The following is a 27,536-nucleotide window of genomic DNA, read 5'->3' as shown; positions in this document are numbered from 1 at the left end:
CAAACAAACAAAAAAACCCCACCAAAACCCAACCACCAACCAACCAACCAAAAAATACAAAAAAAACCCAAACCAGTTTAGATTGCTGTGGAAGAAAAGTTACAATGATTGTTGTTTACTGCAGGTAGCTTACATAATGTGCCAACCTTTTTTGTATGTTTTGTAACAAGTTCTGAAACAAAAGGAAACATTCATAAAATGTATGTGCAGAAAAATGTATATAAGCTATATTTTTGTTAGAATTGTAATAGAACCTTACTTTTGTCATAGCTAAGGCAGGTTGCTGTATATTAAAATGCTGCGTTGTGTATACTTGAAGAATGGTGTTTCTGGTGAAGTATGTTTATTCATTCTTTCTTATTATCTATTGCAACATTCTTCCATGGATTTTTATTCAGATAAGTTGAACCTCTGTTTTTTTATACTGTAAACTGTTTGCTTTTACCATTCCTTTATTTAGATCTATTGCTCTCAGTTGTACCTAACTATTCTGATGACTGAACGCACACTACAGCTTGCATTAGAGAAAAGAATTTCACAAGATTCAAAGCTTTGTCATCGTAATTTAATTTGTTAAATACAGCAACACTGTAAGACTACATCCATGTGAAACATTTCAATTCATTATTTTTGTCACACTTCTGTCACAAGGAAGAAAATGAGAATGGTGGAAGGAACCTAAGAAATAAAGTTCAGCCTCAGTTCTGGTTCACAAGTTAAGGCGTTAATATGGAATCAGTATATTTGTTGCAAGATCCTGTGTTTCTTCCCACAGTCAGAGACTAAGCAAGAAAGTAATTTGTGTGGAGATATGTCCTCTTTAAGAGCAAAAGAAATCAGCATAGATTAATTGTCATCTGCCAGTTGTGTCAGATCTCCTAGACTCTAACCTGTCCAGTTGACTAACAGCTGCTTGTTTCATGCTATCATCAGTGCACAGATATGTAAAGGTACAGGAAGAAAAGATAATAAAATTATGTTCCCTCTCTCTGGTTATAACTGATGATAGCAGTAGCCTCTCCAAAAACCCTAAGTTTTATAAGCTTTCACTGTACAGTTTTAGCAACAATGTGTAAACACCCACTTTATATGCAAATAAGGTATTTCTCAATCGAAACAAGGAAAAGGGAGCCAGAGAGAAACTGATCCTCCCCAGCTTGTACTGGGGTAGCCAAAAATGCAACACTTGCTGATGAAGACAAGCTGAAACAATGCAGACTGACAGGCAGAAAGGCTTAACATGCCTTCCTCCCCCAAGTTTAATACCATATACCCAACGGCATGTTATCATCAGCTGTAATCCAAACGCCTTTCTTGTGCTGGTCTATAGAATAGCCACTCTGAGCAAAGAACATGCAGCTCAAGATTTAACACTGACTTAATATTCCTGAATTGAAAGGAGAGGGTAATTTAACTATTTCTCCATCTGTTTTGTGTTTTTTAAATACGTCATCTTGAGCTCTACCCTCAAATAAGATTAGTTGTGCAAGTTGACTAAACTGAGGAAAAAAAATACAGCTCAAAATTTTACTGTCCCTGTGCCCTGCCTTCCAGGGAAGAAGATTATGAGTATATATGGTCAGTATATATGGTCATCAGTATATATGGTCAGATTCAAGAGGCAAAGCTTGGCTTCTGAAGGGGGAAGGCAAGTGCCCACAGGGGGAAGCAAGTCTAAAAGGCTCCTTGGTTACTTCTAGGAAGCTGGAGCTTCCTCCTTTTGCTTCTGCTCTTGTCAAGATCTGCTTAGCCCTTTGTTTTAACTGCACTTACTGCAGCCACTGGATCTTAAGTCTGGAATTACAGCCCTGTAGTCTCCTATACGGAAAACAATTCTCATTGATTCAAAGGGAAGAGATGGCACTGAAAAGTTGCATGATACTTACTCCTAAACTGTTTAAGTGCTGGATCTTCTGAGTAGATCTGAGGACAGTAGCACCCTCTTCTACATGGCTTTACGACCACTAAGTTCCCAAACTCCCCCCTCCCCTAGCTCTTCTGTGTTCGAATGGTAACTTAGCACTCATTATCTCGTCCTCCCTCCCACTTTCTTTGTATCAGTTCTGGGTTTAACTTTGCCCCCCCCCCTTTTTTGCTTTTGGGTTTTTGTTGCTTTGGTTGGGGGTTTTTTCGTACTCCTGTTTAGCTTGCAGATTACTCCTGCTATCTCAGACTTGAAAAAGGCATTGTGTACTTAGAGGCTTTTTATTTTGAAACTCTAAAATACTATTTATCCTTACAAACTTGGTGCAGATTTCTCTGCAGTCAAACTTCAGCTGAGAATTTAGTATTCATCTGGCAGAAGTGTTTTGCTAGTATTGAACACATCAAGTGCTACTGCTTAAGAAAGTATTTTACATCCTGAAAATCCATGATAAGGCCAGTGCTTTTTATTAGATACAAATTAATTTCATGAATGCACTATGGAAAGACCAAGCTAAATCAATCATGCTTCATGCTAGACATGGTAACAGTGTTGTATAAACTCCAGTAGTGTAGGTTAACTCACAGTAAAACTGCAACTACTGCAAGCAAGGAGCATCTATATACCTTGCTTTGCCAAAAATTAAAAACCAGTATTGCCTACTTTTCTTTCTTGCTCTTATCCTTGGTGCAGGATAGTAACTTCAAATGCAAAAATTCTATTTGAGAACTGTTTCTTTTGGGTTTTTTTGTAGATACATAAATCTCAGCCATCAGTGACTAAAGTTTAGTTTCAAGAAATAAGTTACATAAAGCAGGAAACCTCAGATTTTTTTCTGTGCCTCCTTTCTGCACGTAACACTGTGGAATGCCCCCAACTGCTTTACTTATGATCCATTTAAGGATTTTCACAAATCTTAATTTTGACATCCACCCATGATATTTTTAAACACTAGGAATAATATTAGAAACTATGTAATAAGCCATCATTATCTTCTGCCTTTCAAAAGAACACCATTTCTGCTGACAGAGTAAGCCAAGTAAGTTTCAACATGCAAAATTCTCCTTTGAGAAGAGTAGTAGCAACTAATAAAAATTCCAAAATAATACATGACATTAAGTGTAAACCTTACTGGTAGTCACATTCCCAGTAGCTCAGACTTTCCTTTATACTCACATTTAACACACATCCAGCTTACACATACATAGCCTGTATTCGAGCAATTTAAAATTTGAGCTGCAAATCACCATTTTGCGCCAATTTTTGAAATAGTGTTAAACTGCGGAGCCTAGATTCTCGCTCACCATCTTTCCACAAAATAATGAGGTGGTCAGCAGAACACGTAGCCAGTCCCAGTTCACCAAAGTACAGGAACATCTGCAATGAAACAATTACTATTACCATGACGCTCACATGGGATTGTCAGCTTGCTTAAATGTTCAGTGTACAGCTGGACTAAAATACATGTGTCATATGTTTGAGATGTCATAAAATCCCTACATGAAAACAACTCTTAAACAGCACTTCACACTGAAAGATCTCAGTTTAGAAAAAGCATTAAAGCCTTACAGATAGGGAAGCTAAGGTACAGAATATTGAAGAAACTTGTTCCAAGTCAGCAGTAGAAGAGTGACTTGTGTGAACTCTGATATCCTGGTTTCTTAGGAATAGAAGCACTTGGGTACACTGTCCTGTTCCCACACAACACCATAGACTACCATCACCAGGCCTGGAAGGATCAAAGAGTGAACAACTGTGGCAGACATCAGTATGTGCCTTGTCACCCAGAGGAGGCCAAACCAGCAAGAACTGCAACACAGGAGAAAAGTACAGCAGCAGTGGAGGGATTTTGCAAGAGCAATGAAGCTGACAAGTCATGTAGTCATCCCTGACTTTGAAGACCTCCACAAGGCTGCCTAAAATTAGCCCCTAATTGCAGTTCAACACAACAGCCAATGGAACCAGGTCACATGATGCCACTATGGCATGCTTGCGGTGTCCTGACTCTTCAGCTTGAAGGAATCTGGTCAGGGGAAGCATTCAGGCCAAGAACTGTGCTACAGCCTACCTGCTCTGCAAACAGCCACTTACTAGCTATGCGGTTCCAGTAGAAATACTCTGGCCAAGCCCACAACTTTGACCATCACATTTCATCACTACACAACATTTCCAGCCACAACTGCTCCAGTCTGTGCAGAGTTTAAAAATGGAATTTCCCATATGTAGAACGTTGCAGGAAATCACATCCACCAGCATCTCAGTTACTCCTTGGCTCTGCAGCATTCCAGCAAAGACCCAACATGTGCCTCTCCTTCTCTGCTGTGCCTCTTGCTGAATTACACGCTATGTCCTCTTTCTTAGATAGCAACTTTCCATACTGATAATAGGGCCTCCTTCAACAGTTTTTCAGAAAGAGAGATGGTAGAGATGGGCAGAAAGCCTTGCAGAAATCCCCGTAGCAGAAAGGTACGCCTTAGCTATTAGTGAAAAGCTTTCAGCTTTTGGCAGTGGCAGTTCTGAAATCCAGTCAGTCTCATGAACACTTGCAAGCACAACTACTCCAGAACCACACTGCTCCTCTCTACCTGCCCTTCCCCCTGCTCCTGCCAAGAATGCGTATAAAAGTCCACTGTAAGAACGTGGTTTGTTACTCCAATAGGTCTGTCAAACACGAAAAGGTGTGGAGGGAAAATGCCACTTAAAAAAACCCAAACATACTCTATTAAGCAGACAGAAGCACGGATTGGTACCTGATTTAAAATAAAAGACCTCCTTAAGGCTCACAGCACAGAGGGCTAAGAAATTCCTGAATGGGTTTTGTTGTATATGACCCCTTGTTTAGATTGCGAACTTAAGAGGAAATCTGGAACAAACACGCAGTTCCCAGCTGTACATTTTGCAGTCTATAAAGAAACCAAATACTCCACCAGATTATCTGTAGCATGTATGTATATATCTGCACACACAATCCTCGGGCATCAGTGAGTGTTAGAGTTCTCATTAGAACTTTAAGACAGTGTGTATTATTGTTTTCACACTGCACTAAATATACCACACAATTAATGTGTTCCCAGCCTTCAGAGCCAGACAGTCAAAAGTTACAGCTGTTTAAGAAACACTGCCAAAATTACATTAGTAAGTGAAATTTACTTTTTCTTATTCTTACTAAAGCTGACCTACCTGCACAGCTGATGAATGACCAATCAAATCACCAACCAGCTCCAAGAAATACATAGGTGTATTCTCCTGCATCTTCTTAGCAGCTTGGTTTGCCTGCTTGTTTGCCCTTCCAAATCCCCACATGTTGAAAAACCCTTGGGAAAAAAAAAATAATCTTTTATTTTGGCAAAAATCACAAATACAATATATTTCCTCTAGCTAAAGAGAGAACTACAGGAGTCACTTAAAATCTAAAAGCAGGACAGTCTGCATGGCAAAATGACAGAAGCACTGTACTGCACAGCATTTCTACATCTGGGCTATTCATCTTGAGGGGGGGAGGAAACACAGCTACTTTGTCTTTTGTCCTTACTAGATGTAATTTAGCAAACATTGAATTACTCACCTGGATGAGACAATATACAGATTTAGCAAGAAATCCAAGGACTGTCTAAATGAACTAACTGAACAGCAAAGGTAGATGCAGGACAGTGATATTTACCTTTGCTCTGTCCTCCTAAACTGTTACTTGTGCAGAGAGAAATGAGGTGCCAGTCTCTCCCCTGTGTGTCCTGCACTAATGCATTAGAGTGCTGGCATACAGGTAACAAGCAAGTTTCTGATGCTGAACTGTCTGTTTTTATACTGCCCACTTGCTTTCTCCTTCAGATTTCAAACTGTCAGGCAAACTGGAGTGCAAAGATAGTACTCCACGTGTTCCATTTAGATAGCAAGAATACACACATCTGTGCCACAGTCTCCAGAAGAACTGTGTAATAATACTGACAGAAGTAAGAAAATTGGGTTCTGTACACAATGCAGTTCAGACTTTCTTCCTGACCCTTCCCTCAGCCCCATCAGCACACAAAACATGAAGTGTGCTAGACTATGGCCCTGGTGCAAGGGAGATAACTGGAGAGATGTACAACTACTCAGGGGATTCCTTAGAATAAAAATAGAGCAAACCAACAGCAGTCCACCTATCTCACTATTGCATATGGTTTATTTCAAATGTCTCCCATCACAGAAGTTAGAAATTTCCAATGTGAAACTAAATACCACTTGTCACAATAAAAAGTAGAACTGTGTAGATCAGCTGTCACCAGCAATACTGAAGACAGAACATTCCTGAAAAAGTGATTCTAAATCAACCCAGGCAGCAGAAAGATATTTGCAAAAATTACCATCAACAGGTGAATAACTAGGTAGACAAGATACAACAAGAAAATTATTCACAGCTCAAAAAAAAATTCCTACAAAAGAGTAACAGCTCATTACTGGGAACAGTCCATAATACTAATTATATTGTTGAGAGCACCTGTCCAAGACCACAACTACCAGTGCCCAGGGAAGCTGCTGGCCTGGTTAAAGAGCCCAAGCACTACACAGGCAATGTCTGTACTTGGGGAAAATGCTTCCTAAAACACTAGCAACTAGCCCTGAGGACTGCAACACCCAGAAGTAGTATGTAAGTGAGGTTGGATACAGCCTCAAAGTGAGTCCCAATGTCATTCCAAGTTCAAGGAGGACATATGGAAAACACATTTTTCTGGTGCCAGCTGCTCATCTGCAATCTTCTCTTTAGCTTTCTTCACAAGGTCCTGCAACTATTTACTTTTGCATGGTAGAGGTTCAAGCACTATTCAGTACAAGGAGAAGTGGATCAAGGTTTGTTAGAAGAGGTCATAAATTTTGTTAAAACAGCTGATACAGCTGTAAATAAGCTAAATAAGTTATGGCACAGAACTGCTTCAGCTGGACCTTCTAACTTCCCCTATCAGATCTTGGAGGGCTTGTACACCCATGTCTTCTTCAGTTTCCCTCCCACACCTGTTATCAGTTGGTTGATCACAAGATATTATCTCTTCTTACAAAGCCTGTGTAAGCCTCTCTATTCCTATATGGTGAATATTGGGTTTCTCATTATTCTTTTTAAATGTTCTTTTCACCCCCCACTACTAGCAAACCTGTTGGAACCGGTTCAGCTGGCAGCTGCTGCTTTTCTCGGAGCTCCCAAATGCGCACACTGCCATCTTCTGAGCAGGAGATCAGCTGCCTGCAAAAACAGTTGATAAGCAACACTAGCATGGATACTTACTCACACAAGTCACCTTGTGATGTTTATATAAAAGAGATAGCAAGTGCCTCAGGTTCTACACAAGTTTGGTAGAACTCTCAAATGTAGCAGGACATCCAGATGTTCCATACAAAACAGGGTGCATTTGTAGCAGGACAAACTATAATGGACTTGCAAGATAGGTGGGAAAAAATACACATTTTCAATCCCATTTTAAAAGCATGCCACTCTGTAAAACAAAGCATAAGTCTAGACTCTGCAAACACAGTTCCACTAACTGGCTTCCATAAGCTTACTTTCATTAAGCAAAACCATATTTTTTCTTATGGAAAAATAACAAAAGGAAAGATACTGCTTTTCGTTACATGTTCAGAACAGTTTAGAATAACACATGCATTTACAAGATCAAGGCCCTAATTTTTATCTTTTGACAGACTTTTGCTCCATTGAACAAGACTATACAGGGATGTAACACCTCAACTATTAGATTATATATATGTATCAAATTGTCCAACTTGGCTGTCAAAATAAGTTCCAGCTAGAAATTCAGCACTAATAAACAAAGGCTGGAAGTTATTATTTTTTGTTAAAACCTTTCAACTGTTACAAAATATTTAGTGACAAATATTTACTGAATATGCCATAGGCCTTTGCTTTATGGAAGTAAAATGCCATTAAGCTATATTTTCACAATGTAGACAAAAGCGCTTTATCAAGTCTTATTTTGAATATAGCCAAGATATTTTACTCTGAGCCTGTGCATCAAGCATACTGGACTATAGTTTTTTCACATTGAATTACAATGATGCATTTTCAAAAATCAGATCAACAAGCTCTATCTAATAAAAGCAGATCAAACTAAAGATCAAGTCCCTGCCCTAGAAATTAGATGTAGCTTTGCAGACTGTCTCTAGCCACCCTTCCAAGTTCTGCATTTCTTTACTGCATTAAGAAAATATACCGTGGCTCGTACCTGTTTGGAAGCTTCTCAATGTGCAGTACAGAGGAGTCATGAGCAGTTCTCTGGCAGGCAATCACACGCTTCATTTGAAGATTATATACGTATATGCCTTTCCCAACAGCAGCAAACACACACTGGAAAGAAAATTCATGGAACAACTTACAGAAACATATACTGAAAGATCACCCTGCGTGTAATGGATTTCCAACAGTACTATGACATCATCTAGCCTGCATTATCTAGCTTGTTTCTGTCCTCATGTTACTGCTTTATCTCAAACATACAGAATCAGCAAGTTATAGGAAAAAAATATGGAATTTTTTTGAGGAAATGAGAGATATCCTGCTATACTCTAAGCAGTTGTTTCCTTTCTGTATTTTAACCCTGTAGCTTACAGTCTAAGTGGAAACCAAGGATACCAAAAAATCAACACATTTCTGCAATTAAACATTTATGTTCTTACACTAAAATAATGCCTTGTGTTTTGACAAACTCTTGTTTTATCAAGAAAGACTGAGAATACAAGAAGCTGTTCTGCATTTTTGCCATTTTTTAAAATTTAACTGAAGCTGCACAAAGAGGTCCTGCTCAAGCATTTGGGCTCTACTGAGTGTAGAACAGGAACTCTCACAGAAAGGTATTACACAATACTGCAAAGATCTGGGACCATTTTGCATTCAATGCTCTTCTTCAGAAAAGTGCAGGGATTCCGTCTCATACCATCATGGCCCTAAGAAGCCACAAACAGTTTACAGATCATTGGACCTGGACCCTCTCATGACTTGTAATGATTTTAGAGAGGACAAATGTACAATCATGTATACATACACATGATAAGTATTTGGTACCAGAGGAGTGCAAAATGCTTCCATTCAGTACATATTTGGATTTTTGAACATACCTTGTTTTGGTGATGGTATGCTAGATCTTTTCCCTGAATGGTCTACTTCCATCTACACAGCCCAAACATTAATGTCTCATAAGCAGTTCACATTACACACTTGTCAACATTTTGTAAAACTGGTAACCCAGTGTCTTTGACCAAGATTTCCTATATATATTCAATGGTATTTTGACACTGTTCAAAACTCTTTGTCCAGGTTTTTGTTGGGTTTTGTTTTGTTTTTTTCTTATGCACATCTGTGGTGGGAGCTCCAATAGCTCTGAAACTAAGCTCAGACTTCTGACAGCACTCTACCAAATCAAGGAGAAAACACTGAGCCCACTTTTATTATTTTCCTAGTTTTGTGTGAGGCTCAATTCAATGGCCTCCCACATCACTCTTCCACTCCTATATCTCAACCTTTTCTCCCTTACAGTCTTCCACCTTGAGAAAGGCTCCTGAGTTTCATATACTCTTATAGCTTTGCAAAAGATGCTCTTCACAGATCACTCTTATTTACACAAGCCCCAGCAAAACTCTGGTCATCTCCAACCCCAAGAAAATAACAGATGATGAAGCATAAATCGTACACTTATCTTAACAGGCAAGTTAAAAACACACACAGACTCATTTCAGAACAGCAGATGCACTCCTTAACACTGTTTCCTAGTGTTGCAAAACCTTTACCATCCCGTTTGTTTCTGAATGATGTTTTGCCTACAAGCTCAGTGTCAAACTAGACAAGTGCATCTTCTCCAACTACCTAACTACTAAGCCTGCTGACAAAGTTCCTAACAGAGAAAACACCAATTTTATTTTTTTTTTTTTAACATGAAGAACAGTGTTGTGCTTTTAGATAGCAGGTAACAAAGTAATTCACTATAGGAATACATTTCTTCACCACTTTCTAAGTAGGAACTTTACAATACAGACACCTCTGCCCTAAAAGCACTATTTCAGGACATAACGCTAGAACCACCTTTTCTTCCCACCATTCAGAAGTCTCACAATACATAAAATTCTGCAACAATATGTTTAGTTCAGTTCCACGAATGGAAGAAAGTCCTCAGCAGCCTCAGATTCCACACTGAACGTTTTAACTACTTCTGAATTTCCCAAAATTCTTTTATCCTCTCTTAAAACACATCTTGTGTAGCTTTCAAGCAAGGAATCAAAATGTTTTGAAACCAAATTATAGAACTTCTCCTGAACAGGACTGGCTTTTTGCTCCTTCTTGAACTAGCACCCACAACAAAACCAGTGGAAATCCTACCTTTAGAGACAACTACATCTTTCCCCAACAGCCACATCCCCCAATGTTTCTCTCTCCGGTGTTTTAGGAATGCTCTTTTCACAAACAAACAAACATTTTGGGTGACTACTTGGCCCTCAGCCTACATTCAGTCTTTTCCACAGCTTTTATTTCGTTATAGCTCATATCTCTGAATCCATTGCCAGGAATCCCTTTCTTAATAATTCCCCAGCAATGGACCTACAGGCCCCAAAAACAGAATCCCATTGTACCCCAACTATGAAACTTCTCTTTTGCCACTAACAGTTGGTAACATTTCACAAAAGTAAAAAACAACCTGAGGATTTTTAGTGATTCCTGAACAATAACTGGATTCTACCCGAGTATTCTGACCTATAATTCTTGGATTATCTCCAAAGCATGATTACAGTAGACTGGATTTTGGACCCAAATTTGTGCTCTTTACAATTGAGTATAGCCCATCTGAATGGAAGCAGCAATATCTGTTTACTACTAAGCACAGACACGTGCCTATTCTTTAATTCACTTCACAGTACCCTCAGCTATAACTGTTTAAGGAGCACATTATTGTGGAAACTGCATTTCCAGAACCATGGAATATGAAAGATGTATGCCATCAAAACACACACCTCCTGTTTATTTTTCTCTAGTGGTACTGTAAACAACTAATAAATCTTCATCAGTTAAAAAGAAATGCTGTTGTCACTGGCATTATGTTAGTTCCCATACCATCAACATATTAAAGCCTTCAGTTAGCTCAATGACCAAAATTTTATATAAAAACTGTTGACTGTATAAAAATAGCTGTGCACATTTTAAAGAAGCCTCTCATATTAAAAGAAGCAAACTGAAAACACAAAATACTTGGCCTTCTGTGGTAAGGTTATGCTAGCTCACTTGAAGTAGTTTACTCTGTTTAAAGTTTTTTACCTCCTCATCAGATGTTAAGTGTTGAACTGAAGTTTCATTTGGGCTTTGGGATAACTTTATTTCTGGCTGTACATCTGGATGGACAGAGGATACCCAGAAGTTGCACTCAGATGCCTGCTTTGTCCAGTCAAGTGCATCCCAAACTATTAACTCACCCACATGAGAACCTGTCACAAAAGTCAAATCTAGAAGGGGAAAAACAACACACATAGAAATCACATGATATAAAAAAAATCCATTTCACACAAAGTTACAACCTTAGGAAGTCAAGAGAGCCCATTTTCGAGTGAAGCTATGTAGAATGTGCAGTACGTAACTGGCTGGACAAAAACCTCTCCCTTTGAGTAAATACTGATTTCATTACCTAGCATAGCTTAGATGAGCAAAAGGAGATGAGCTCTCTCTTGTAAAATTAAAACTAGGAAGAAGAACATTCACCAGCCACAGTGCACAGTACGGTATAGCAAAGGCAAGGAATGCCATCAGAAGTATGTACAAATATTTGAAGTTCATTTGTTGCCTACATACAAAACCCTTCTATTCCTTGGACAAGTAGGTGTATCAGCACCCCTCAGACACAGCAAAGTATGTCTTTGCCATAAACAGAAATACTGATCACAAATTAAACAGATGAGTTAATGGCAAGATTGAAATAGCTGCTCATGAATTTGTTAATCACACATGGAAAGGAACTGCTTCAATAATACTTAACACAGGTAGCATATTGTCTTTTTAAGCCCATTTCCCTTCATCAAAAAGGAAAAAATAATGGCAACAGGAAACCCCAGAAACAGCTATCATAGAATCCAAGTTTTCTTCTTTCCAGCTTCTTGTTACCTTTGTACCACAGCCCCTTTGTGCCAACAAGGCTGACACAAATAAGCTCAATGACAAATACACAATCACACCAGGAATAACTTGTCCTGGGCTCTGAGGGTGCTCCATAAAAAAAGACAGGGAAGAACAAAGTAGAAGGGGTTGATACCTCTAGTAGAGTAGACAGAATTTCAGGTAATAACTCAGTATTGCCCCAATGAGCAGCAGAGACTGCATCACCTTCCAGAGCCTGTAAATAATGGATCTATACGCAGGCCCACATCCGCACACCCAGAACTTTCCATTACCTTGGGACTACAACTGCAAAGGACATGGCATTGTATGTCCCATTTTAAGAATCAGAAGGAACAAGGAAAAAATTGCATTTTAAACTTTCCCAACAGAAGGAAGACCCAGAGTTCCATTCCCATCAATGACATTGCCTCTTTTGTGCCTTTCCTAGACCATAACCTGCCTGGTTTCATTTCATTGTTAATCCATAAATAAAGCCATTATATTTTCACATTTCACTACTTTTGAAGCTACACAGGAAGGTTCATCTACTGGTTATGAAGTTTCACTCCAGTTAAAATTTTGGTCCCAATAAAAACTACATAGTTGAAATATCCCACTGGTAACTAACAAAACTAGCAACATTATAAAACGACTCTTACCATTGACACTGACTAATGACAAAATGTTATCCTGATGGTCAACAAGACGTTTTACTTCAAGGAGATTCCAACCTTCAGACCTTTCATTAGAAGCAATCAACCTAAAAATTACTTCAAAGATAGAGAGAGAAATTGTATAAATAAGCTTTATCATTCAGAATAAAATGTAGCTATGCTTAAATAAAACACATTATTTTCAGAAAGACACAAACTAAAATGTATTATATATAAAGTGAGACAGTACAAGATGTGCAAAGCCAATTATGACCTCTCATAACACCAAAAAAAATGGGAATACATTATTTCAGTGTTATTATTAAGGCCTCTTACTACAGCAACTATGGGATAAAACATTTCAGCCTAGTAACTCTGAAATTCAGAGAATCAGTCAAGATCAGAAGTTGCAGCAATCAGAAGTGAAAAGTATTAGACATCTTTATGGATAGGTAAACTAAAAGCAAAGCACCTTTCTAAAGGGCTCATCTGACTGAAAACTATTACGGATGCAAAATTCTTTAGTAAGGCAATCAAGATTGCCAGGAATTAAGACTTTATTTTAGCCAGTCTTGGAAATTCTTTTATGATATCTCAAGGGCACTATAAAACAACTGTGGGAAGTTCAGATGGAAGTTTACATTGTATACCAATGTCTAAACACAAGACGACTATTTTTAATTTGCTCCTGATTCTTTGATCAGAAAATCAGACTGCTATTTTTCAGCTAAGTGTTTAATCATATTGAGCAAAGTCTGTTGTTTTGATGATTCAGTGCTCTACTTTTTCTCCTGGATTTTCTTCCATATTTTGAAATTTCAGTTATTTTATAAAACACTTATTTAAAAGACTCTCCACCAACAGCTAGCCGATGATTTACAGTTTGCATACACAGAAAATCCTGTCCCCAAGTGAGCAACAGAAACCATTACATTGTCTCATTATAGCTTTAGATAGTATAATGAGATCGGCAGTATCTCATACTCCTGATCTTGGGATAAGGAGGCTCTAGAGACGCCTAGTATCCGACAGCTCAGATAATGAGTTCAGACCTTCTCCAGAAGGACAAGTGTAGATGGCCACAATCAGATCTGGACAGCTGGCAATAACAGTAATAACAATAACAAAGAATATAGAAAAGTTTTGTCATGCAGATCTCAACAAAATTCCTGAATTAGATCAGTATTGTCTGCCTCTTTGTCAAATAAGGGAAAAAGGAAGAAGGTTGCTAATCACAGCCTAATACCATTTACTTTTCCTATACAATTCCAGCAGCATGCTCTTTACACATGTCTCCAATAAGCAGCTGTTATAAAGGAACATGAACATTTAACAGAAATGCAACATACTCACTTAGCTCTTTGCCAACAGCTGCTGCAACACAATTTTTAGGCAATTCAACCAAAGCACTGATACCTTTGAAAAAATACAGGAGATAAGGGAGAAAAGGATATTCGTTGGCCACAAGAAAACACACAAACTGTTAATTCCTTTATTAATAAAGTTCTTCATAAAATTCCTTCCACTTATAAGTTATTATCAAAATAAAAGCATATTGCCTGAAGTGAAAGTTAAACAGCATTGGAAGTGAACAGATTACCTCAGATGGAGGTAGAGTCAGGAGTTTTGGTCCTGAATCCAGCAGAATTCTCAAAGTCAAACTTGAGGTGAAGCTGAGAATCAATAATCTTTTCATTTTAAATACAGTTAAGCTGTTTATGTCCTCATGCTGGACAATATTAAGGACACTGTTGTAATTATTGAGACTCTAAACATACGCAGTACCAAAGTTATTAGATACTGATACTACCACAGTATGCATGATACTAAAATATGGTGCAGAGCCAGCTGAAAAATAGGGCCCAAGATAAAACATTCAGCTTGCTGTTACTCTGCCTTCATCCTGCACAGAATTCTCCCCGTCTGTGTTGCCATACCATTACAGGAAAATTCCCCAAGGAATAAGCAATCTGTCTCCTTCCCCACAAAGGAAGCAAGAGATTAGGAGGCAAGAGAAGGCCCATGCTGCACATCCCATTGACCCCTTGAAGAGAAGTTTCAATAGCATCTCACATTAAGCACTACAGCACCACTTCCAACCGGTATTTGGCATGATATTTCATATTGAACCAAAAGAAGTATTAATATCCTCGAAGATTCAGAAGGTTTTGCCTACCACTACTCCATTCTATGACAAAAATAAGGAAAATATTGGTTCCAACTTTGAATTTGATTCACAGCTTCACAGGTATCTTTGTAAAGTACAGCAATAATATGCAACAATTTTCTTCGCATGGACAGATAATATATAAGGTTATTAATAGAAAAGCATGATTGACATTGAGATCTGATTACATTTACTGTATTTCTATCAAAACCTGCATTTTCTACATCAAAAGTACTGATTCTTAATAATAAAAAGAAATCTTTACTGCTCTACAAAGCTTTAATTAGGAATAATAAAATTCCCACTCATTCACAGAGAAAGACAGCAAAAGGATCTGGTCCACATTACAGCAAACATGTATAAATCAGCATCTGAGGTCTAGCCCTGTAATGTACAGTTACTGAGATTTGACATAGTCTAAAATTCACACAGCACAAGAGATTAAAAGCAGTTTTAATTCTGAAACAATTAACTCTGACATTTAAAAAAATAGTGTGGCTCTAATACATAATGTTATCATTAGAATTAAAAAGAATTGGCCAAGTTGGTTTTGCATCATTATACAGATCCATTTTACTTGCACTTTAACAGCTATAATGAGTCATTTACATTTTTACCTGCATCAGTAAGATGACTGGTCTTACACAAGAGATCTAATTTTCGGTTCCAAACACATAGATCACTCCCTCCAGACAACCATACATCCAGTCTTTGAAGAACTGTCAAACACTGCAGAACAAAAATCAGATATATGTTCCCTGCAAAAGTTCTACAGGGAATTTCTCAGTGAAATGATCATGAGCTTTAGCTACATAAAGCTGTAAGTACTATGAAATACAGTATTAAGGTGTCACTTTCCTGAGAAATCCAGATTTGATTACATACTATATATTACATTTTTCCATCAACAATGCAAAAACTGATTTTTCATTGAATTTTCTCTACTATTAACATTCAAGAACTAGTTTGACTGTAGGTTGCCTTTTCCAACACAGTAACAAAACCAAGCCATACAATGACCTTTGTTCTACATCCTTTCAAGAAGAAAATTTAGGTATTAAGAGTTCCAAAAACAAATTAAGAATTGTGCCCACTTCTCAGCCACTCATTATGTACCTGTTCTTAAACCAAACACTCCTGTTCATTTTAACACACCTGCCCATATGGCCTATGCACCACACATAATCGATTCTTGTATACAACAAAACAACAGACATACCTAGGGTTTCCTCAGCTTACCTTTACAGTAGAATGGAAACATGACACTTTCTGAACCTGTCTGCCACTAGTGCAGTCCCAAACCTGACTTTATTCATTAAGGAAACTGAAAGGTTTTTGTATGTTATAATTGCTGTGTTTGTAACTAAATGACAGATTGCGAAACAGGTATGCAGAGACTCAGTCTTCTAAACCCCGATTGTTTTTTCAATATTTGGCCAAAATGGCATATTAATAAAGGTCTGTTATGGATTCATTTTTGTAGCAAGGATTGCATCTACTTGTGAGCAATAACTAGTAAAATCCTAGTGTAATCCAATTATACCTACTGTACATTATCAGCCAATAAATTTAAACAACCCGCAGCCTATCTCTATGCTACCTTTAAAAGTAAAAACCAACAAAAAGTTCATAGAAATCTGAATCCTCTCCAGATCTAAGGATACAATAACTGTTCTATCAGCTGATGCTGTTAAAATCAAATTGTTTTTTTCTTCAGAAGCATCTGACGAAGAAAATGGTGCTATAGCTGTAATTTTGTGTGTGTGTCCATGAAGTTCAAAAAGTTTTTCTCCGGTCTGAAAAATAAAAACATGGAAAACTAAGGGTAACATTTGGAAAATGCCAACTGTAGCATGGGTACATGGGTACCAAATGACTTTTGAAAGCAAGAATTTCTAAGAGTCTAAAATCCCCCTTTCTAAAGTAATTTATTATTTACTTCTTACTACCTTCGATACTGTTCAAGATCTTACCTAGAATTAAATAACATATTAAGTATAAGTGTAGAAGAGTAGTACATAATAAAAATTACTCTAAGAGTAAAAAAATCCTCTAAAAGCCCTTAAGAACTAAGTTCTGTATTAAATTCATTTCATTTTAATGCAAATATTGGCCATTCACCCTTTTTAATGGATACTAGTCATTCAGATTTGTTGACAAACCCTCTCTTGAAAAGGTGGGGGTTTTTTTTTTATTTTAATGATTAGAAAAACTTGACCTATATTTATGGCAAACACAGTACTGCTGATTTCCTGACAGCTTTACTGAGTATGTACATTATCTATAGCTTCAGTCTGGTGGTTTAGATAACTGCAGCTACTTCTGCTCTGTTTAGTTAAATGGCAAAACCCTACAAATAAACATGCAGAAGCATACTGGAATTTTAAACAAGCAATTAAAATACAGGGTAGTTATAACCGTAAACTTCTTTACACTTGTGGGTTAAGTTTTTAAATTAAAATTACAAAAGATATGCTTTAACAGAAACATATTAAAAATCCTACAGAAGTAAAAAATGGGACTCAGTTCCTAAGCTGGATATCTAAAAGAGTTTTACATTCACAAACTGCTCAGAACACTGAGTATATATACTCACATACATGGTTTTGAACATTCAAAAACAATTTCCTTTTCCAAATTATAGAATTATAGAAGGTCTTCAACAACAGCAAAGTACTAACTGAAGCTGCTCAAAGACAGGAAGAGTTTCACATTCCCCCTTCCATATTTCAAAATTACACCATCATAACTGTCACAAATTTTTCAGAAGGTTTCTAAAAAAGTTTAGAGTCTGAGATTTCTTTCTTCCTTAATTTGAATGTTTGATACTCACAGTTTAGACAGCACAGTGCATCTCCCTTTTAGACCTCCTATTGAATAATCTAACTTGTATACTAGCCCTCATCCCTTCTCTATAATTTTGTCAATTATATGGAGGCATAGAGCAGAAGAGCAGAACAGTGGGTATCACACTTACAGAGCACTATTTCCATGATAAATCTAATGTCTTAGTAAGGTTTTCAAAAGTTATAAAAAGATCTTATCACAGCAAGCAACTAAGACCTTGTTTCTGCACTGCATGAAGTGTTTAACTTCCGCTGACTTTGGTGTCTTGCCAAAAGTTTCGTCTTTCCAAGTCTTTCCAAAAGCTCTCCATTTAGAGTAATCAGTTATACTACAAATAGATATTGCTCATAGAGCCATAGAAATGTATTTAAGACTTAAGTACATATATAAATATTGGCAGGATTGAGACCTTGCTATGCATTCATTGTGTTACCAGTCAACATTTCAGTGTTTACAGCAAACACTGAACATATTTTAAAAGAAGAATTAAAGCCACAAGTTCATACACACTTCTGCTTTTCACATAATCATTTCATCTCAAATCTCTCTAAAAATCACTATGTCTTCCCAAAACATTCTAACTTTTAAAACTTATTGTTCTCTTGGGTTCACACAACTTTTGTTTTCCTAGCTCTCCTCTGTAAACTAAGATTTGACAGAATCCCTCCACTTTTACTTTTTCAAACAGTAGCTCTGCAGCCATTCTGCTTTTTCAGTACTAGACATTTCTAACTCCTATCCAACTTCTACCCTGTCCAGGGCACACACACTATCCCCCCCAAAAAAGAGCTAACCTGAGCATTCCACAGAAATATGATTCCATCATCTCCTGCAGATGCAAATCTGAAATTAAAAAAAAAAGCTGTGAAAACTTCAATATAGCATAATGTAATGGAAAAGCAGTAAACAGTTATGTAAGGAAAATATTTACAAGATATATCAGACTCTGGCTTTAAAGAACAAACACCTATTCATAAATCCCAGTTACAGTTTATAAACTGAAGTCAGTACATTTAAATAGGTGTTTATCAACGTATACTTAATATAAGAACAAGGCTTAAAAATTCCAATACTTACTATTACAAATAGAATCCTGTGTTACAGAACCAATTATCTTGTTTAAAAATACAAGATCTTACACACCAAATAACAGCGAACTCTAAACCCAAATACTATTAGTCAGAGCCAACTGACTGCAAGATATCTAACAAGTTACAAACCAGTCAGAGTTCAGCTCTGGAGTAGAGGAGTCCAGTATTTATCACAATATTGAACTGTGGCTTAAAAGAACTCCCAAAGGGAGTGCATTTAAGGTGCTAAATTTGACTTCTGCTAAAAATCCAGCTGGAAGGCATACCATATGAGGAAAAAACAAGTTCATATTAGTGTGTTATATGTGTGTAATCTCACATTAACAAAGTCTGACCTAAATTCAATCTTTTTGCCTAGGCTAGAGTGAATATCTAACCATCTGCCTACACTTGGACCTTATCACCACCACAGCTACGCTGTAACTGGAGCATACATCCCAGCTATCCCAGTAAAGGTGTACTATGAGCTGAGGAAGCCTAGAATAGAAGCAAGACCTTCCACAGAAAATTGAATTCAGCTGTTACCTGCAAATATACCTACCTTCTATTTTTTTCCTTTTGTTTTAAGCCTTCATCAAGGGTTAAACAGTATTTAGAGAACTAAGATTTGTACTATGTGCAAGAAAGTCATGAAGAGAGGTTACATCACTTCTGAATTTTTTTCTGTTACCAGCTGTGAATTGTTTCATTAACTATACACGTCCTTTCTTTTAGATTCTTTGCAATTACAATGTTTGTGAAACTTGCTAACAGAATAAGTTTGCAGGCATAAAGCCATAGGGTTTTTTCCCTCCCTCTTTCTTCCACATATCCTCCTGTTTTATTCTATTATAGTAAAAAAAAAAAAGTGTAAGCTGTACTTTCTTCACAGCTTTCATTATTTTATATTAAATCAAGCCCCTTCTTTAAAAAGATTAGAGCAAAAACCAATCTTCCATGCGCACCTCTAATAACATTAATTTCTTATCTTTAGTTGCCTTTTAGCTCTATTATACCTTATTTTGTCACAAAGTCAAGAACTTAAAATAGTAAGACTCTCACAATTCAGCAATAACCCTTTAAATTCCAGTTCCTCTCTTGAGTAATATTGGAGCTGTGTGCCACCTGAACAAAATTCTGTGAAGAAAACTGGTGTCTGAAAGAAGGCATGAATGTAATTCATCAACACAGAAGTTCAAGAGAGTGCTGTTTTGTGTATTTTCCCCCTCATCTTCTAACCAGGACTTCTCTTTAAATATAAAGGTATATTATAGAGTCAGTTATCCTATAGTTACATTCTGTTCACCAAGGTGGAGATTCACGGGTCACCCGATTCTTTTCCAGTCATGATCATCATCATCTATAACCCTGTCTGTTTCCTGAAGGGGCAAGGAATGGTCAAATGAGCAACAAAAAAGGCTATTCTTAAAATGTGTTATGAACTCTGTTTAGTTTAATGTGTCAAATGCTAGAGTATTACATGCAATTTTATATCAGTCCATTTTTTGGAAGACTCTTGCTGAGGCTTAGCCTTCTTTAGCGATCTTCCAATCAATATGACCCTTACTTCATGTTCAAAAAGTACAAGAGAGAAGAAGAAAAAAACCACAGCTTTCTGTTACATTTATACAGGATTTATTTAGTATCTTCAAAAACCAATCTGAGAAAATTTTCCACTCACTGGTTTTAGCTGAGCCACTGCGAAAACAAGAAAATCCTTCTGCAAAATTCTCAATAAGATGATATTATCTAAAGACCTGAAGCGTGAAACTTGGCTTACAATAGTTGACAAAAAGCACACAATGGAATAGGTGCAAAAACTAAATAAAAATATTTCAGAAGCTGAGTAACAATACTAATTTTACTGAAAAGAATCAAGTGAAAAATATTATCAGCTGTTTAACAATCCAGAAACTACCATATTCTTGATAAATAAAACCTTAGAATTACTGTCCAGTGAAGTGACTCTATTAAACTCCTCAAACGCCCAGAATACTAGCCAGCTATATAACTTACTTCTTATCCATATGCTATTTTATAACTTATCTTCAATGCAGCCACCCAGGCTTTCATTTTACACTGATTATCATTAGTTTAGCTTCAATAATTTACCTGCTACCATACAATGAAGCCCAAAATGGTAAAAGATTTCTTTGCATCAGACAGTGCGGGCACTCTAAGAATACTCTGGTATTTCTATAAAGGCCAATTACATTTATTGAGTATGTGTTTTGGGAAAAATGTACTTTGACGAAAGGTTATTTTAATAACTTGGCTAGAGAAAAAAAAAGGACTGAAAAAAAACCCAGAAGATTATTCTATTTTTATATGAATCTTCTGGTGGATTACTATAATGCAGAAAAAGAAATTTTATGGTAATGCATGTAACTTTTCTGATATATATATAATTTATGACATTAAGAATGAAAATTGACAAGCTAAAAATTCTCCATGGAGTCTTCTGTGAAATTTTTATACATATATATTTACAAAGTTATTAGAAAATAAGATTCTGCAGGCATTCCAAATTCAGAAGAGACCACCTGCCCAAACAACCTGCATGGGGAAGGAGAGAACCTTCCCTTACAAAACACCTGCTGTACACTACAAGGATATAAACCAAACTCTTACTCATGTTAACTTTGTGTTGTGTATTGATGAATATATTAGAAATCCCCTTCTGTGCCTAATCCATAGAAGATATAAATTACTACAGCTCCTTAACACAGAGCCTCTTGCCTATTACTTATGTTCTTAGTTATAAAGCTTTTCTTTTTAATTCACCACATCAGCCAAGAGTCACTACACTTATTGACTAAAGGCTTCACAACCTTACTTTTAAGCAGATAAATATTTCCTCTCTTGCAGGATTAAGTTAAACCTGAGAACATGCAAGGCTAATTTAGACAAAGCTAGGATAGAAGTCAGGTCATAATGTAAAACTATCATAATTCATTCTCTCAGTCACACTTCCAAAGTGACAATGGTAAATGTAGTGACTTCATCTCTGCTTCATAACCAGTTTTCCAGTTTTTAGATAACTCCACCCTCAGAGTTCACAATAAAATTGGACCTAGCTACAAGGAACTAAGAACAGAATATACAGGGAATATACAAAAAAGTGCACAAAGATAAAAATTGGAAGAGAGAAACAGAGGAACTGCCAGGTTTCAAAGAAGTACAGCAAGTTGAACAAGATCAAATTGGAGGAGATATGTAATGCAGAGATTACACATATGTTGAATTTATTAAGTAGTCATTCTGACTAGTAAGTAGTCATTCACCATTCACCATTAAGTAGTCATTCACCATTCTGGTGAAAATTTGCAAAGTTGAGAAGTTCAGAAAAAAGTTGCATTAACCAAAGCTCAAGTGAAGTAAGCAGTAGAGTTTCAGAAGTGTAACAAAAAATTGGAAAGAATGAACAGCAACATTCAATATTGTCGAGAATGTCATGTTCAATTACTACAGTGTATCTGTAGGAGTCTATTAACATTCTTTTGTAGCACCAAAAGGTGAAATAACAGCTGTCCTCAATTCAAAAACGTAAGACATGCGTCCACTCAGAACAGAAGCAGACACTACTGCATATTGTCCTGGGAGAAAACGTGTTTATGCATGTTCAGAAGGCAACATTCAATCCAGGAACTGCCTGAAAAAGAAGGGCTGAACTAGCTAAAGGCATTTCTTTCAAACAAATGAATTTGTACCAAGAAACATAACTGCATCACCATTATTTCCTCAAAGTATAACTTACAAGAGAAGCCAAAAGATATAGTAACATGCCAAGAAAAGGGAGTGTTCATCCCTTGCCTTTTTTAACTGCAGGCTTTTCCTGCCCTCCCCCACCAAAAATAAAAAGAGAGGATTAAAAAAAAATGACTACATTTTCATAAATATTCTCTGAAGTATTGTCAAGGATGCTGTGAAACAATTTGAAATGCAATTTCATACCTGCAATCATCTATTTGCACCAGAAATCGTACTATATCTTGATGACCTTTCAACACAAGGAGCTCCGTGTAAGGATTCTGTATTTGTTCTTCACCAATTGTCTGTACAGATGATTTCTAAAATTCATAAAAAAGGAATGAAATTTATTTTGCACTGACATAATTATTTTCATCAGGTCTTTGTAATGTCTACCAATCTACATATAGACTCATGTGTGAATGTATAGTTATAATTGAAGTTAAATTAAGTTTCTGAAATGCCATTTTGCCTTAATGAAAATCATTACAAAAGATCATTTCTTATTATTTCATGTAAATAATATCTTCTACAGCATGTATTTTAAATTATAATACAGTATTTTCTGTTTAACAAAAACATTTTGTACTGCTTTCATCACTGATACACCAAGATGAAAACCCATTTTAGTCATGAGCTGTCATGTGGAGCCAGCTTCATGACTCAATTCACCATACATTCAGTTGTTCATTAAATTACACCTCTTCCAAGAGGTCTGTGAACCTCTTCTATCTTTCATCTACTGTTCAATTTTAATATCCTATAAAAAGAGGACATATTTAAAATAAATAAGAATAAATGCTGTTCTGTTACATAATTTATAAATAATCTGTTGGGACTCTATTCACAAAATGCCAAAGCAAACCACTTTAAAAAACATAGAGAATGATTAATCATTTTATAGAACAACATCTGCAATTACCCCCAGTAGACTATTAATTAAGAGAACAATCAATCACTCAGAGCGAGCTGATCACCAGGCAGGGTCAATAAAATATTGCATAGGACTGCAGTTTCAAGGCACGATAGTTCTGCTAATCTCAGTCATCAGCTTGTTTCAATAGAAGACAACTTTTTTGTGTTTAAGGTCTTCCACATTCTGGAACAACTTGCTATTAGACATTATTTAAAAAAAAAAAATCTAAAGAGCTCAGTAGTAACTCAGTGACAGCACTCTCCTCCTTCTAGACTTAATTTACACGACAGTCAACATCGTCTTACTTCCAGGACTGTCTCTTCTTTGAGGAATTCAACAGAACCTACACTGTAAAACAGTAACTACTGAACACTGCACAACATGCAGCATACATGACAGGTAATCCTACGTGAAAGACAAACATATTCTTCTCAGTAACTTCAACATTTTCTTGTAGGAATAATAGATTATTTTCTATTACTTCTGTATGGGTACCATGATACTACTCTTCAGAAGTTAAGAATTACAACGTTAATAAATAGGGAAAGAAATCTGTGTCTATTTTTAAAATTAAGAGGTTGTCAAAATGCTAGTTCTTGTGATTTTTATCTCAGTTTTGTGCTATCTGATGCATTTCATGAAGCAACTGTTCCTCATTTTATGCAATTATGTGAGAATAGCAGTTCCCATTTAAAATAACGCAAATAGAGTCTGCATGGTTATAAAGAAAAGTTGGACAAATATGGAAACATGGAGTTCAGCTGTCAAAAGCTAATCAAAATATTCCTTAGAAAAAATTGAGAGCTCTAAAAATCCTAAGCAAATCTTAGCATCCCTGGATGACATTAGCAATGCTGTAGTCAGAAGACTTCCATTTTTATTTACTAATAGAACCATATATTCACAAAACAATTTTAACATTGCTTTGAAAAAGTCAGAATTTGTAACATTAGCATCCCAATTCTATATTCTGTTGTTGCTTCCTATTCAGTACAAGACAGTGCTACCCCTTTTGAACAATGTGTCTAATCTTATTTTTTCTTAATTCTAAGAATGCCTGTGAATATCGAAAGATACAGTACTGATTAAGTACTATAGATAACAACAAAATAACAGGTTTTCCCTCAGTACTGTCATACAACAAGCTATGCTCTCTTCAGATCTTCATTAATATTTACTGGTGTTGGGTTACATGTGCATTCTTTCTCTGAAGAAATCTATTTTTGATATAAACTATTAATTGAACTCTCTTGTAGCAACACCAAGTTTTTAGAAGAGAAAGCTAGACGCTGATGCTAATGGAATCCATTCCCAACTTGCATGTTTTTATGCAGGACCTGTAAGCATCACTACGATAATCAGTAAAAAAACCACAACATTCATCTCAGCTCCAGAACTTCCTATAACCCCATGATCTGAGGCATTTAAAAGTGGGATTTTCAAAAACAATTCACCAAAAATATAGATACAAGAGTACACAGACATAGTTATGTATGTATCATGGAGCATGATAAATTAGCTTATATGGACCACGATGCTACTGCAGTTAGACTGCTCCCATTACCAGAGCCACCCTGCTTAAGACGTACAGCATGGCCATCAACTGAAGAGATTCAGGAGCTTAAGTCTAAATGATTTTCAATTCCACAATAAAAAAAAGAAATGGGGAAGGAGAAATCTACATTTCATGAATTTAGGATAGCTTTTCCAGAGGCTTTCTCTATTCTACTCTGCTATGGGCTTCCTTATCTATTTAAGAAGAGTACAGAGAGATTTTATGGTTATGAAGATGATCTTTAGATGAAACAATATTACATTATGCAGGAAAAAAAGAACAAAAATAATTTAGGGACTAACCCTTATCCATATTTTTTTATTCAGTTTTTCCACAGAGAAGCAAAACGATCACCACCATTCAGCAAACCAGTGGCAGCAACGAGAACGGAAGTCCTGCGGATCGGATTTAACCAAGGTACGAATGGCAGAACAAGGAAGAACTGGACCACACCTTGACTCATGCTCATGCTTTATAAAATCACAGTACAACTAAACCATAGCCAGAGTTTAAACTTTGGAGAGGGACACACACCAATGTAGTTTTCTAGCACATCTTAGAAAGCTGTTGTGTATTTCCCATCTTCCTTTTAAAAACAACTGCACACAAACCTGCTAAATATGACTGCAATACAACCAACATTTCAACTGATGACAAAGGTCAGAGGCATTCCCAGACATGGTCATTCCAAATTGGTACAGACTCAAACTTCCATCAAAGCAACTACTGGCATTTGAAATTAACCATGATATCGTCATGGTCTGCTCAGGTACAGCATCTGAAAAAGAACTTCCTCATATTTGTCTAGATTACAAAAGCACCAAGTGTTGGGAGCCCAGTAATAGTGTTAATTAAGTCTTGTTAAACCCAGGCTGAGAACTTCAGCAGAGTCTTAGGGACAATCTCTCCCTCAAATCCAGTAAAACTCTTTTTCCAAGTAAGGCAACAGGAAAGATGTCCGTGTTCAGTATACTATATAGGCCTAGTTTATTTTATGGATGAGAAACTGAGAAGAAATGCTAGAAGGCTACTACAGACTACAACGAGGCCACGTAACTAGGAAGTTACTGCCTATAATTTACATTATCGACGGGGAGCCCCGAGGGCAGGACTCCACATGCTTGCAAGCTATACAACATAACCCCCACTTGCCCAGGACGCGCTGAGCAGGAGGGAGGAAGCCGGGACGCTCCTGACAGGGAGGGCTCCCAAGCCTTTCAGCTCCTGGGCAAGCTCAGGTCGGGGGTTTTGCTGTTTGCTTTTGTGTTTTTTCCCCTCCCTTCTTTCTCTTCAAGGAAGCTTGCAACCCTCGCTAACAGCAGAAAGTCTCACAAGCTGCGAGCTAGCTCTGAAGGCCCCTTGCTCCGGAGAGCCCGGCGCAGGGCCCCTCCGCGCTACCACGGGAGAGCAGATCCACCCCGACGAAAGGGCCACCGCCCAGCGCCCCCCTTCTTCGTAGCGCTCCCCCCCACACCTAAAGCTCCCCGTGGCCCTCCACCGGCGCCGTGCTGCGTGAGGGCAGCTGTCCCCACGGCCAGCGCCCCAGCCCGGCCGGCGGCTCCTGACCCAGGGACAACGCTGCCCTCGCCCCCGCCAACGGCCCCAACGCTCCTTCTGGCCCCGCCTCCCACCGCGAGCCGCTCTGCCTCCTTCCGCCACGCCCGCCCGCCGCCTTACCTCTGCCAGGCCCTGTGGCTCCCGGCCGCCGCCGATCAGCCAGCGCAGCATCGGGAGCGGCACCTGCGTCCCCGCCACGGGCGGCTGGCCACGACGGCGGGACCGTACCTCGCCGCCTGCTGCGCTCGGCGGGACGGCCGGGGGCGGGGGCTCCCGCTGAGGGAAAGGCCTTCTTAATCGAGCTGCTCGCGGAGAGCAGCCCTCCAGCGGGCGGGGCCGAGAGGGGCCTGAGCAATCGATCGCCGAGTGGGTGCCGTGCGCCGCCGGGGGGCGCTGTGAGGGGGCGGCGGTGTGGCGGGAAGCGTGAGGCGGCGCCGGCGCCGGCGCCGGCTGGTTCGGGCTGGCCTGCGGGCCGATGCTGCAGCTTCACTGCTGCGCGTGTTAATTACGTATAAGGCAGAAAGAAAATATTTACAACCTCTTTACTTGTTGTCTTCCAATTTCAGAGGAAATTTATGCTACAGCAAAATAATTATTATTACCATTTTATTGTGACCGTCTTACCCGTTTCCTGAAGTAAACGACCACCAAAATTTTCTATGTATAACAGATTTCCCTTGGCTGTGACTGTTTTCATTCTCCTTCGCTGAACCTCCTTTAGGTCTGCGATGTCCTTGTCAGGATGGAGTAACAAATACTGTACAAACACACCGCCCTCGAAATGTGGCTGCACCACCGGGCTAAACAATAGCCTCACGTCATTCTCAGACCAGCTCCTCCTCTGTCCTCAACACAATGACCCTGGCGGCCTTTTTGAATTTTAGGTGCATGTGGAGCAAGATCACAAAACCCAACCCAAAAGGCCACACAAACCCCGTTCTTGAGCAGACAGAGGTAACAAAGAAACCCCTAGTATGTGTAAA

General features: G+C 37.9%; 1 protein-coding gene across 1 annotated transcript; it reads right to left on the bottom strand.

The window, feature by feature from the left end:
• Window positions 1-111: 111 nt before the first annotated feature.
• On the bottom strand, window positions 112-26,835 carry WDR41 (WD repeat domain 41). The gene is made up of 13 exons (XM_072859887.1): window positions 26,674-26,835; window positions 22,730-22,845; window positions 18,500-18,548; window positions 16,523-16,654; window positions 16,098-16,160; window positions 15,476-15,587; window positions 14,045-14,107; window positions 12,698-12,808; window positions 11,208-11,392; window positions 8,134-8,255; window positions 7,051-7,139; window positions 5,105-5,238; window positions 112-3,301 (listed from the first exon to the last, which is right to left on the bottom strand). The coding sequence occupies exons 1-13, from the start codon at window positions 26,722-26,724 to the stop codon at window positions 3,149-3,151; spliced, it is 1,380 nt and encodes a 459-aa protein (XP_072715988.1). The 5' UTR covers window positions 26,725-26,835; the 3' UTR covers window positions 112-3,148.
• Between the last annotated feature and the right edge of the window lie 701 nt (window positions 26,836-27,536).

This window comes from Ciconia boyciana, chromosome 4 (assembly GCF_034638445.1).
Source record: "Ciconia boyciana chromosome 4, ASM3463844v1, whole genome shotgun sequence".
Taxonomy (NCBI): Eukaryota; Metazoa; Chordata; class Aves; order Ciconiiformes; family Ciconiidae; genus Ciconia; species Ciconia boyciana.
Note: the sequence above shows the minus strand (reverse complement) of the source record. Positions and strands in the feature narration are given on the sequence as shown.

Coding starts and splice junctions, on each gene's coding strand:
- WDR41 (XM_072859887.1), bottom strand. CDS start 26,724: ATGCTGCGCTGGCTGATCGGCGGCGGCCGGGAGCCACAGGGCCTGGCA. Junction 7,140..8,133: donor ATTGAGAAGCTTCCAAACAG/GTACGAGCCACG, acceptor CTGTTTTTGCAG/GCAGCTGATCTCCTGCTCAG. Junction 3,302..5,104: donor GTCATTCATCAGCTGTGCAG/GTAGGTCAGCTT, acceptor GTTTCATTGCAG/ATGTTCCTGTACTTTGGTGA.